General features: G+C 34.7%; 1 protein-coding gene across 4 annotated transcripts in view; it reads right to left on the bottom strand.

The window, feature by feature from the left end:
- Window positions 1-11,368, bottom strand: part of pdcd6ip (programmed cell death 6 interacting protein) — a 27,873-nt gene extending 16,505 nt beyond the window's left edge. For 3 of the 4 annotated variants that reach the window (XM_087294290.1, XM_087294291.1, XM_087294292.1), the window contains exons 1-6: window positions 11,048-11,333; window positions 6,298-6,346; window positions 6,113-6,182; window positions 3,961-4,088; window positions 1,818-1,971; window positions 1,637-1,737 (exon numbers count right to left, since the gene is read on the bottom strand). In XM_087294290.1, coding sequence (XP_087150416.1) covers window positions 1,637-1,737; window positions 1,818-1,971; window positions 3,961-4,088; window positions 6,113-6,182; window positions 6,298-6,346; window positions 11,048-11,253 — 708 coding nt within the window. In that variant the 5' untranslated portion in view covers window positions 11,254-11,333. Of the gene's footprint in view, window positions 1-1,636; window positions 1,738-1,817; window positions 1,972-3,960; window positions 4,089-6,112; window positions 6,183-6,297; window positions 6,347-11,047 lie in introns of all 4 variants that reach the window. The other variant, NM_213360.4, reaches the window with a different exon arrangement.
- Between the last annotated feature and the right edge of the window lie 2,058 nt (window positions 11,369-13,426).

The raw sequence follows: 13,426 nt of genomic DNA, 5'->3' as shown, positions 1-13,426 counted from the left end.
CCAACCTTCAGGCGGATGAGCTACAGCAGCAGAAGACCACACCGGGTGCCACTCCTGTCAGCTAAGAACAGGAAACTGAGGCTACAATTCACACAGGCTCACAATAGACTGGACAATAGAAGATAGGAGAAACGTTGACTGATCTGATGAGTCTCGATTTTTGCTGCGACATTCGCAAGGTAGGGTCAGAATTTGGCGTCAACAAAATTGTGGTGGTGTAATGGTGTGGGGGATATTTTCTAAGCACACTTTGAGCCCATTACTACCAATTGAGGTGTACCTAATAAAGTGAGTGTATATGCCTATTATAAAAATATTGGCTCTGTTTATTAGCACGTATAAAAGATGATCATATACTAAATCCCTAATCTAAGCCTAACAACTACTTAACTATTAATAAGCAGCTAATTAAATTTAAAAAGTGTGACCCAAAAATGACAAAATTTGGAGGACTAAATTCAAATTTCTTACATTAATGAATGCTAATAATTCATATTAAGATTGAGCTCTGCTTTAGCTTTGATGAAACCACCACAATTTGTGCAATAAATGCAAGTTGAGTTTTCAATGCATGGAAATTCCACACAATATTTTAGCAGTGTTATCATTCTCACAAATAGAGTTTCAGTAACTTTACTCTTTAATTTTTAGCTTGATTGGTTGAAATTGACCTATAAACTTTACATTTTGGCTTAGAAATATACACACATTTATTTTTATGTAATTTCTGAACACACAGGATATATTTAGGAAACTATTTGCTTTCAAATTTCATAAAGATATTAAACAAATGATTGTTTTTACATTTACATCTTGCTAAAAACGTAATATGTCGGAGCAAAGAGAATTGTTTTTCATGTTTGCGCTAACATGCTGGATTTATTATTTTTTCTTTAAAAGAAATACTGTTGATAATAACAACCTATTAATAGTATAATAGTTTCAGTACTTTTACTCCTTCATTTTTACTTTGAACAGTTCAAACTGACCTCTAAAACAGCTCATTTACAACAAAACAATCTGATGTTTTACATTTAAATCTTGTTGAAAACTTTATATTTTGGAGCACAGAAGAAACTGTTTCATGTTTGCGCTAATATGCTGCACTTTTTTCTTTGCTTTAAAAATACTGTCAATAATAACAACATATTAGTATAATAGAGTTTCAGTACTTTTACTCATTAATTGTAAGCTTGAACAGATCAAATTGATCTATAAACTTTACATTTTGGCAAAGAAATAGATACATTTTTAGTTTTGCATTATTTTTGAATACACAGGATATATTTAAGAACATTTTTACCTTCATATTTTATTCAGAATTGGTTGTTTTTACATTTACATATTGTTGAAATCTTACTCGAAGGTGCACTTAGAATATAACTTTTTAGCCTAATGGTTAATAAAGAAAATGATAATAAAACATGATGTAGTGAAACTTTTATTGTATGTTGACTAAATCTTCTAAAATCTTCTGCCATATTGCCCAGCCCTAAATGCAAGTATACAGACACACCAACAGTGATTGTTGCATGCAGTGTGTGGGCATCTTTATATTAAACAGTCTCTAGTGACCCCTAGTGGATCATCTTCCTCATGTTAACCGTATGTCATGTGTACTAGCAGCTGTACATACCTTAGGCAGATTCTCTTTGTATTGGCATTGCTTAAAAGCATCTCCGTAATAATCTGCCGCCTGGTTGGCAAGCTTAGCGACAATGGCGTCCTTCATCTTGTCTGTGATATAAAACACCAAGTAATTAAAATTGTGTGTCATCTATAAACACAAAAACGGCTAAACATAAACACAGACGCACCAGAAGTGGCCTTGAGAACGAAGACCTCCTGAGCCTGACTGAGCATGATCTGACTGAGCGTGCCCACTGTTTCGGGAGAGATGTCCATGGTGGGCTCTCGATTCAGGGCAGACAGAACGGTGTCCTTTATATGAGCAAACGCTCCACTCGCCAGCTGAAAAGAGACAGAATTTGCTTGAGAATGAGAGGAAATTAAACATTTACACGTGTTTTAGAAAGATTTAAAGGGGAACTATTATGCAAAAATCACTTTTTAAAGGGGTTTAAACACAGTTGTGTGGCAACAGTCTGTAAATATAACCATCATCTAATGGTAAAAATTGATTCAATTATTTTTTTATAATCACACTTGATCAAAACAGCCTGCAGAAACACTTTGATTGACATTCTCCCTTTGTACATGTCATCAGAGGGGGAAAGCCCCGCCCATTAGTGATGATCTCTCCCTCATTAGCTTATGAGGTTAGTCTTGTTTTTGAATCTGCCACTAAGCTGACACACAGGCATTTGTAGCTCCACCCTCTTTTGAAAATCACACAATCTTATTCGAATTTAAAGTAGGGATGCACCGATACCATTTTTTTTTTTTTTTTGCCGATCAGATCTTGATGCCAAAATTCTAAGTATCAATTAATACAGATCTGTCCTGATACTGTGACGTTTTTTTTTCCCAGTTACAGTTTTTATAGCTCTGGTGCTAAATTCAAATAATACACCTTCTTTGGTAAACAAAAACAACCTATAGGCCTATAAATGGCAAACAGAACAATCGAACTAAAAAAATTAGTGTGTGTAAACTAAGCTCCATTATTTGAGCATTCGTTATGACATTGATCTGCTGTGGTCCAGCTTATGTGGTCCAGTTTCCTTTTTTAATATTAAGAATTTTTTTTTTTAAATCTGCAATATACCACTATTGACATTGTTGGACAAATAATCAGCAATAATTTAGCAAAGCCTGATATTTTCCTGCAGGTTTGACGCAGACTAAACACAAACAGGTCTGAAAATATTGATATAAATAAAATGACAGTGAAATATTCACAGTTTCAGAGTGGCCTATATAAGGCTAATTAATTTTTCTGGTAACGACTCTATTGATTTAGGGTCCCTTCACACTTGCCTTATTTAGTTTGGTTGAATCGCACTAGAGTTCGTTTTTCCCTCTTGATGCGGTTCGTTTGGGCAGGTGTGAATGCAGCAATCGTACTCAAGTGCGCACCAAAAGCGAACCAAAAAAGCGTACCAAGACCTGCTTGAAGAGGTGGTCTCGGTACGCTTTCAAACAAACCCTGGAGCAATTAGTTTGTGGTGAGAATATGATCCGAACTAAAACAGACCCAACATCAAAAAGTACTGCGTCTTTTAGACTAATCCAGCTGCCGTAGGCCGATACGCTGTGCCATGGAGGTCCATGGAGGAAAAATATTTGACAGCGCTTTACCAACAGAGAGAGAGAGAGAGAGAGAGAGAGAGAGAGGGGGGAAAACATTACCTGATGAATAGTTGGTAATATTTCCGCAAGATGACCATGTCGCAGTTTAGCTAAATTAATTCATGCCTCCTCCTGAAGTGACGAAAACACTGTTTTCCAGCCGCGCTTCATTCTCTAAATGTACAGTTTGTTTAAAGTGATGTACAAATAATATAGTATACTATGAGCAAGGATACAATCAGTCAGCGCAGCGGACATTTCCAAATCAGCAGCTCAAAGGGAATAAATCAGTGTGTTGAGGATCTGTCCAATGTATTATTGAGCCTTTTCTATTTAAACATTTCAGGAAGGCCTACTTTGTGCATAACGAGCAGGAAATAATCCTCTCTACTCCAGTGCTGCGAATACGATCTGCTGATCTAACAGACACAGCGCAACGTGATTCAGAAACAAATATATGCAGTATCGAACCGATATCCGATAAAAGTATCGGCATCGGTGCATCACTAATGTAAACTGACAGCCTAAAAGGGGCAGTTTTAGAGAGTTATATATGTGTTGAGTTATATATATATAAACAATATATGTGTTGTAATTTGAGCTGAAACTACACACACACACACACACACACACACACAAACACTCTAGGGACATCAGAGACTTATTTAACATCTTGTAAAAAGCAGCATAATAAGTTCAGACTTAAACCTGGTAGAACTTGGCGGCAGTTTTGAGTCCCTCATCATTGTCGAGATTCTGCTCGGAAGCGATCTGACTGGCCAGAGCGCCCACATTAAACAACACACACGTCTTCTCATAGCCCAGACTCGCCAATGCTGAAACACAAACAACATAAAACATATAATGGAAGTTGCTGCAGACTTGTATTTCAGTATCATGACATATATTAACTTATATATATAGAATATTGAGTAAGGGGTGGGGTTTATTTATGCCCTGCCTCTCATCATTCACGTGCAGCAAACTAACAAATGAAGGATGTGGCTAAACATTTCACCTAATCTGTCAAACTGATATCATCATAGAAGGACTACTGTTTCAGAGTGAAAGCAAATGGTCGAATTTGGAATAAAGATTACCAAAATAATCTGACAAATGCTATGCAAATGACTGCATTGCCTCATGGAGTGATCATAATACACTTTTAGACAATGTACATTTGTAAAATGCAAAATTTAGCAAAAATATGCAGAATTGTAGCTTTGAATTATGTTTATAAATTATATGCAAATAGAATGTGACTTAATATTAGAACTGCTGTGGTGCATGTTGAAATTTTGCTCGTGTCCAGACTCCAGTAGTGTGAATGCAGATGAAGCAATTAGATGACCACATTAAATATTCTTCAGTGAATAACAAGTCAATGCTTGTTTTATAAAATAGTCACTTATATTTTTTCAACTGAAACTACAGTGCATCTCATAAGCAGTAAAAACTGATACACAATTTTTCTTAACAGTGTAAGAATTTATTTGATTATATCACAGATTTACTGGAATTAATAGTTCATTTTATTTGAGTCTATTAAACTCATCATGGCTCATAAACAGTCTAAATTTGATTGTTTCGAATAAATAAATATATTTAATAAATTAAATAAAAAATAATTGAATTTCCTTATCACAATAAATGAATCTTACTTGTATACAGTTTCACTTTCGGATGAAAATAAAAACTGATGCAATGCTTGTACCCAGTTCTATTAGGTTTGCCACATTTCTATCAACACAATTCAGTCTCAAATGTGTTCAATATGAAGAGAAGGCTCAATGTATTATTAATTAATTTTTTTTTAACAATGAATGAAGTTCATTTTCTTTTAGTTTACTTAACTCGAAATTGCTCATTAACAAAAAATTAAAATAAATGAAATTTACTTGTATAAATTTTCACTTTCAGGTGGAAAAAAGTCATGCAACGGTTGTACCCAATTCCACTGGATTTGCCACATTTTAATCAGCAAAATCAAGCCTAAAAAGACTAAACAAATTTTAATGGCTTTTATTATTATTAAACAAAACTAATAAAATGATGCTCCATACATATCTGGGTCCAAAATGACAGAAGCACAAAATGAACATCCTTAATTTGAGTTGTAAAATGTCATAAGGAAATATGCAACAATTAAAAAGCATGGGTCAAGAGTTGTGAAGAGTAAGTTATGTTAGTATTAGAGAACATTATTAATATGCACACATTAATACGCTTTTTATAAAAAGGAATCTCAAACTAAAGCCTTTCTTTTTATACTGGATGAGGTGCAGGTTTGCTCTGAATATGGAGAACAGAGATATTGACATTTAATTGCACCATATAGAAAATCTTTATACGCCTTCTTTCGAGTTATATCTGCAGTAAAGTATCTAACAAGTCCAAATGGTTCAAAAGAATTTACCCATAAGTCACATTCGTTGTGCAAAATAAAAGTAGATATAATATTACTAACAACAACACATGGCATAGACAAACTAAAGTGACAGTTCACCTAAAAATCTGCCATTATTAACTCATCCTATACTTGTTACAAAAGTGTTTTTCTTCTGTAAAAAACACAAATATAAGCTGAAGAAAAACAAGAAACAGCCATTTATTTCCATAGTATTTTTTTTGTTCTTATTATTGATGTTAACTGCTGCTTTTCCCCACTCAACATTCTTCAAAATATCTTATTTTGTGTTCAATAGCTGATAGAAATTCATCAAAATTTAAAACTACCTAAGTGTGAGGTAATAGTGAGGAAATGTTTAATTTTGGGTAAACTATCCCTTTAAATGAATCTGGCACATGTTTGTTTATATGCACACATTCTGCTCTTGTTTTGAATGATGCATCAACTCACCAAGCTTGACCGAGCCTCCAAAAAGAGATCCTTTATCAAAAGCATCTTTCCATGTGAATGTTAGACATAACTGAAACAAACAAAAATAGTTAGGTATTAGTTACAGGCACTAATGCATATGCTCAGTATATTATGATCAATTATTGTTATTACAGGACACGTCAGTGCCAGTGAATGACAGATACCTCTGGAAAGGGAAATTTGGGTTCGATTGCACAGAGCTGATCATAATATCTAGAGGGGAGAAAAAGAGAGAGAACAACAACTGTTAAAATTAAAAGTGAGGGAATTATTTTATTTTTTTAGTTTCTTTTTTTTAGTTTAAAACAATGACAATAATGCTGGGCAACAACAATTCTCATATCAGTGATGATAATGATATTTATCATGATATATTACCACTTCTGTAAATTCAATCGATTGATCGTATACATACTGACCCCATGTACATTTATTCATTCATTCATTCATTTTCTTTTCAGCTTAGTCCCTTTATTAATCCGGGGTCGCCACAGAGGAATAAACCGCCAACTTATCCAGCACGTTTTTATGCAGCGGATGCCCTTCCAGCTGCAACCCACCTCTGGCAAACTGACCACACGTTTAAAATTCTTATTCATATTCATTATTTTTTCTTACGCTTAGTCCCTTATTTATCAGGGGTCGCCACAGCGGAATAAACCGCCAACTATTCCAGCATATGTTTTACACAGCGTATGACCTTCCAGCCTCAACCCAGTACTGGGAAATGCCCATACACTCTCACATTCACATTCTCACACACGCACTCACGCACGCACACGCGCACCCACGCACACACATACACTAGATGCAAACATGGTTTATCCAATTTACCTATAACCGATGTCTTTGGACTGTGATCTGATTGAAGGATCATAAAAGATCCTTCGATTAGATCAATGATAAATATTTTAAAATTTGATGAACAAAATATAAAACACCTCTTTAAAACTAATATTGAAAGGCTCAACGTATAAATAATGTTAAATAAAATGCAAAATATAAACGCTGCACATTCAAGATTGCAACTTTCTCATGATGCTGTTATTCATGTTTCTGTCTGCATATTAGTAATGGTATGTAATATTGCATAAATATGTATTACCGTAAATATAAATAGCGTATTTTATGGCAGCATGAAAAATTAAAATAGAGCGTAATATGATATAATAATATAATAATATGTTTTTTCCATTCGATAGGGCTGTACGATATTGGAAAAAACAACATTGCGATATTGAGTTCTTCTGTGATATATATTGCACTACGAATATAAATCCACAAGATGATATAAATAACTATTTGGGAAGAATTCATAACTTTACATAGATACTAGGGAGTGGAACTGCATAAAATATAATAAATTACAAGCATAAATTAATACAACAACTTTGTTGAATTGTCTTGGTGTACGTAACTGATTACGTAACATGTATCATATGTATGTGTAGTGTGAAGTGTGTTCTTTGTTCTTGGCTGTTGAACAAAAAAAAAAAATTAATTACAAAAAAAAAAGAATTAGTAGCGCTCCTGAATATTTCTTCCCCACGTTCTGTTTAATGGAGAAAATTTTCTTTATATTTGCCATGATGACAGTACAGAGTATTTGACTAGATATTTTTCAAGATACTAGTATTCAGCTTAAAGAGACATTTAAAGGCTTAACTAGGTTAATCAGGCAGGTTAATGTAAGTAGGCAAGTCATTGTATAAAAGTGGTTTGTTCTGTAGACTATCGAAAAAAATAACTGCATAAGGGGGCTAACGATACTGACCTTAAATTGCTTTCTAAAAAATTCAAAACTGCTTTTACTTTGTCCAGAAGAAAAAATGTTATAGAAAATACTGTAGCTGCACTAATAGCCGTACCATACCATATATGCACCGTCATATAAATGACACAATTGATTTAGGCGTGACAGCACTCTCATGTGACCGCCAGTCTGTAAACAAGAAGCAAGTGACGTTACAGATGTTACTCAACCTCATTGTTACGCAGAAAACTAGTGACACCAATCACAAAAACACTTCCTTCCTGAATATAGAGAGGAGCATTTCCACTCATCTCTGCTCCACATATGCTCTCTATCTGCCATTCCCTGCGTCCCGGAGTTATAAAAAGAAGATGGCGTGAAGGGGGGAAAACCACTGACGGAGTGCCCAAGAGGCCTTCGTCATACAAACCAAACACCCGTTTAACTAGTAGCTACAAAGCAGGCCATTCATCTTGACCATTCGGCATGGATACAAAGCAGCAAACAAACAAAACAAAAAAAGTGTAATCCTATAGCAACACATGGCTCTCATTCACTCTGCAGATGGCGCAAGGCCCAGATGCTACATTACCTCCACTGAATTACAGCAGTAATGAAATGCAGACCGTGACTGTGGAAATAATCTACAATTCTCAGTGGTGGACAGAAAGTTAGTATTTTAGAAGACAAACACTAAGACTGTTGGTCAAAAAAAAAAAAAAAAACACTTCAGTCAACTAGTAAGAATACTTAAAAAATAATTTAAACAACAGTTATAAAAAAAAAATGTAATAATCATGAAAAAATTATAAAAAAAACAAAACACAAATATTTAAAAAATTAAAAAAAAAAATTTAGTAGATATTTTAGTAGACAAAAACTATATTAAAGCTTTAGTTTAAAAAAATTAAGTCAACTAAAAAAATGTATAATAAAACATTTTTTCACAAAATATTGTTTTAAAAATCCCAAATTTTATATATTTTGAGATTTTAGTAGACAAAACTAAGACTAAAACAATTAGTAAAAAAAAAAAAAAAAAAAAAAACATTTCCATCAATTGAAAAAAATATTTAATACATTTTTAAAAATCATAATAAATTTTAGTAGATATTTTAGCAGACAAAAACTAAGACTGGTGGTCAAAAAAATATTTCCATCAACTGAGATTTGATTTAAAAGTTTTAACTTATGTATTTAAAGCTCTACATCACAGGTGTCAAACCAAAGTTCCAACCCTAATTAAACACCTGATCAAACTAATTGAGTCCTTCAGGCTTGTACAGGTAAGCGTGTTGGAGCAGGGTTGGAAATAAACTGTGCAGGGCTTCAGCCCTCCAGGAATCGAGTTTGACACCCCTGCTCAACATGGATCTCTTAGGTCAGGGGTCACCAATCCTGGTCCTGGAGGGCCGGTGTCCCTACAGGGTTTTGCTCCAACTTGCCTCAACACACCTGCCTGGATGTTTCAAGTATACCAAGTAAGACCTTGATTAGCTTGTTCAGGTGTGTTTGATTAGGGTTGGAGCTAAAATCTGCAGGACACCGGCCCTCCAGGAACAAGTTTGGTGACCACTGTCTTAGGTCTTCAGTATAGCTCCTGCTAATCAGCTGGATCAGTTGCCGTTTCAGTGTGGAGTTTGCCTGTTCTCCCCACATTGGTGTGGGTTTCCTCCGGGTGCTCCGGTTTCCCCCACAGTCCAAACACATGCACTATAGGTGAATTGGGAAAACAAACTTTGCCGTAATGTGTGTGCGTGTGTGTGTTTCCCAGTTCTGGGTTGTGGCTGGAAGGGCATTCACTGCATAAAACGTACAATGGAATAGTTGTCGATTCAATCCACTGTGGCAACCCCTGATAAATAAGGAACTAACCTGAAAATGAATGAGCAATATTATTTTAGGGCATCTGTATTTTTACTCAACTACCTAATTTGAGAAGTTTGTCCAGTGCTTCTAATGTCATGCATTTGAAAACTACTTCCCAATTTTAAACATTATGTGGTGATGTCCATCTGTCTTTTCAGACAAGCTAGATGAAAATAAAGTAAACAAAGAGTTCTGACAATCACACAATGAATTCACGATAAACATTCCAGGCAAAAAGGTTCAAATGGGGCAGATAAATGATGTGCTGAAAGCATGGAGGAGCAAATCTGACTTTGCTTAACAAATTAACCAGCCATTTCCTCCTCTCTTTCAAAGCAAATCATCAACTGGTTTCAAGATAGATATAATAGTGTGTAATGTGTATCCAATTATAAAAACTTCCCAAAATTAAACTTTAAGTCATACGTCACACAAACTACTTCTGCTTCACATGTGACGTAATGGAGTCTCTTAAAGACTCGACTATAACAAGCTTAACGCCTCAGCAAATATACATGAAATAACTCAAAAATTGATTTTGTCCTCACTTTTGTTAAATCGTGTATTATTATTTAACAGTTGAATGTCTGAAGAGTTCTGTGTAAACGACACACCTGAGTCACGCAAAACCAGGAAGCAAGTGACGTAATATAAATGGGTGGTTGACGCACAACGTGATCATCACTTTGCTTTATTACTGTTTTTATAATAAAGTATAAGTTATATGAGTGAATGAATGTATCTTTTAGATAACATTAATGATCGTTTTATGCTTTTAATCACCATTTTGATTTTGCTATTTTATTTTATATAATCACATGGATGTGAGAGAATTTTAATTTTACAAATAAGGTTATTATTCTTAGCCTGTACCACACATTACAATACATATATTAATTTGTGTAAATCTACGTGTGTGTGTGTGTGTGTGTTTCTATATATAGCATTAACATATGTCCATATCCAGGTGACAAAAACAAAAAAACAAGGTAACGTTAGTAACAACAATTCATTTCTACAAAGGTTTTTTTCTGAAGTCATCCCTAAACTCTTGATAAAACTATAACTGCTGTCAAATGACATTAAACAGGAATCGTTTAAATAAAGTAGGATGATTAAGGTAGTTTCGACAGCTTCTGACATGCGCTACAAACAGACTAACAGTTAACGTTATTTATATAACGTTAACGTTAGATCAAGCTACGACACAGGCCTGTCGATGGAGAAACTGACAGAATAACCAAATTACAAAACTCCATCAGCAAAATAACGTCTTCAGGCCAATGTCTTACCGCAGCAGGATCTCCAGCGAGCTCTCGTGTTTGTCCAGCGGCCTCCCCAGAGCACTTTTCCGGAGCTTGTTGAGCTCGTCCACGGCGCGCAAATACTCCGCCTGCTCCTCACCCGGAGGATACGTGGCCGTGACAAATTTTGACAACGGTTTAACAAGGTCAACCTCCGAGGACTTCTTCAACGGGACAGAAATAAACGTCGCCATTTGGGCCCGCGGAAACGACACGGTTCTTGTGGAAAATGAGAGCACTGCAGACGGACAAAAACAAAGGCTGAGCGCTTCCTGGTTCTCTCGGGTGCGTCATCACGTCAGATGTACTGTCAAAATGGCGCATGCGCACTGGAGAAAAAGCCTACACAAGTTTCTGTTGTGATTTTTCACACATCAAGCTGTTTAAAATATTAATAAATACGCATCCTGACTCTTGTAAAACTATATTTTAGTATTTGATGCACTGTGTAGATGCAGTGAATTCAACTTCTGCATTCAACTGAACGTTTAGCTGGGTGTAGGGTAATTAAACAGGTGCAGGACAAAACTTGAACTTTTTCTTAGTACAAATGATACTGAATCACTAAAGAAATGTACTGTTTCTATCCATACAGGAGTTCAATGGTTTAAGATTTTTAACTAGGGGAGTTTACTCAGTGACACACCTTTCCCCTATGACTCACCCAACCATGATTAAGTCATGTGATCATATATTATTAATATCCTCTGTTACCAGTAACTGAGATGCATGGCAAAAGTGACATATGAAATATCAAGTCATATTTGTATATTTCTAAATCATATTTCTCTTTTTCTATGCCATAAATGCCTTAAAATTGATTACAGATAATCTTATATATTTTAGGAATATTTTAACCCCCCCCCCCCCCCCCCCCCCCCATCTACAAAACAACTTATTCTTCATAAAGCATTCAAAAAAATCTGTATACTATTCTAATATTTCAAGAATCACAATAAAATATTTATAAAAGTTGTAACTTAATATTTCATTGCATTATCTGATCATTTGAAAAGTAATAAAAAGCATTGAATTTTCCATGTTTTTGCACTTGCCTATTTCTATTAATAACAAATATTATTCTTTGAAATGACAGAAAGCACACACAAAAAAACAAGCATTAATAACAATAACTATAGTATTCCAAGATTGTGTTAACCTCGTACTGAATGGAGTTAAATGTATATCCTTCTCCTCTATAACTACTTAAAATAGATAAAACTTTAGATAAATAGATAAAATAGATAAAAAAAATGCTTTTTTTAAAACTTTTACTTTCAATAAAATACACTACCTGACAAAAATCTTGTCGTCTAGTTGATCATTTGGAAGTGTCAGAAGATAGATTTTCCAATAAATCATCTCTTGAACTGCATCCTAATCATCACAAATACTGCAGAAGACCTACTGGAACCCGCATGGACCAAAGACTCCAAGAAGTTTGGTAAAGGAAAAATCATGGTTTGGGGTTACATTCAGTATGGGGCGTGCGAGAGATCTGCAGAGTGGATGGCAACATCAACAGCCTGAGATATCAAGACATTTGTGCTGCCCATTACATTACAAACCACAGGAGAGGGCAAATTCTCCAGCAGGATAGCGCTCCTTCTCATACTTCAGCCTCCACATCAAAGCTCCTGAAAGCAAAGAAGGTCAAGGTGCTCCAGGATTGGCCAGCCCAGTCACCAGGCATGAACATTATTGAGCATGTCTGGGGTAAGATGAAGGAGGCGGCATTGAAGATTAATACAAAGATGAATCTTTGCCATTCCAGATGACTTTATTCATAAGTTATTTGAGTCATTGCAGAGATGTATGGATGCAGTCCTCCAAGCTCATGATGGAGTCAGACACAATATTCATTCTGTCTCCACTGCACCATGACTTTATATTATATACTGGACAATATTTCTGTTAAATGACGAGACTTTTGTCTAAGCAAAGTCAGACCTTCCTGTCCTAATGAAATCATTAATTATCAAGGCATGATCATATTTTATTTAGGTGAAATAAGCGTAATCTAGAGGAGTTTGCCTTTCATATAAGCCACTTCTCAAATGATTAACTAAAGGTCAAGTTATTATTTGCTGTTCCTAAAACTTGGATAGGCAACAAGACTTTTGTCAGGGGTGTACATCAAAACAGCATGAACATTACTTTTAATAGTTCTCAAACCAAAACAACTTCCCCCAAAATAAATTTAATCTAAATTAAATACTATTAATATATATATATATATATATATATATATATATATATATATATATATATATATATATATATATATATAATTATAAATAAATACAATAAATCATCAAACATAATCATCTTCTGCTTTCCCAAATTAAAATCACTCCAGAGAAAATA

The sequence above is a fragment of the Danio rerio genome, chromosome 19 (genome assembly GCF_052040795.2).
Source record: "Danio rerio strain M-AB ecotype USA chromosome 19, GRCz13ab, whole genome shotgun sequence".
Taxonomy (NCBI): domain Eukaryota; kingdom Metazoa; phylum Chordata; class Actinopteri; order Cypriniformes; family Danionidae; genus Danio; species Danio rerio.
Note: the sequence above shows the minus strand (reverse complement) of the source record. Positions and strands in the feature narration are given on the sequence as shown.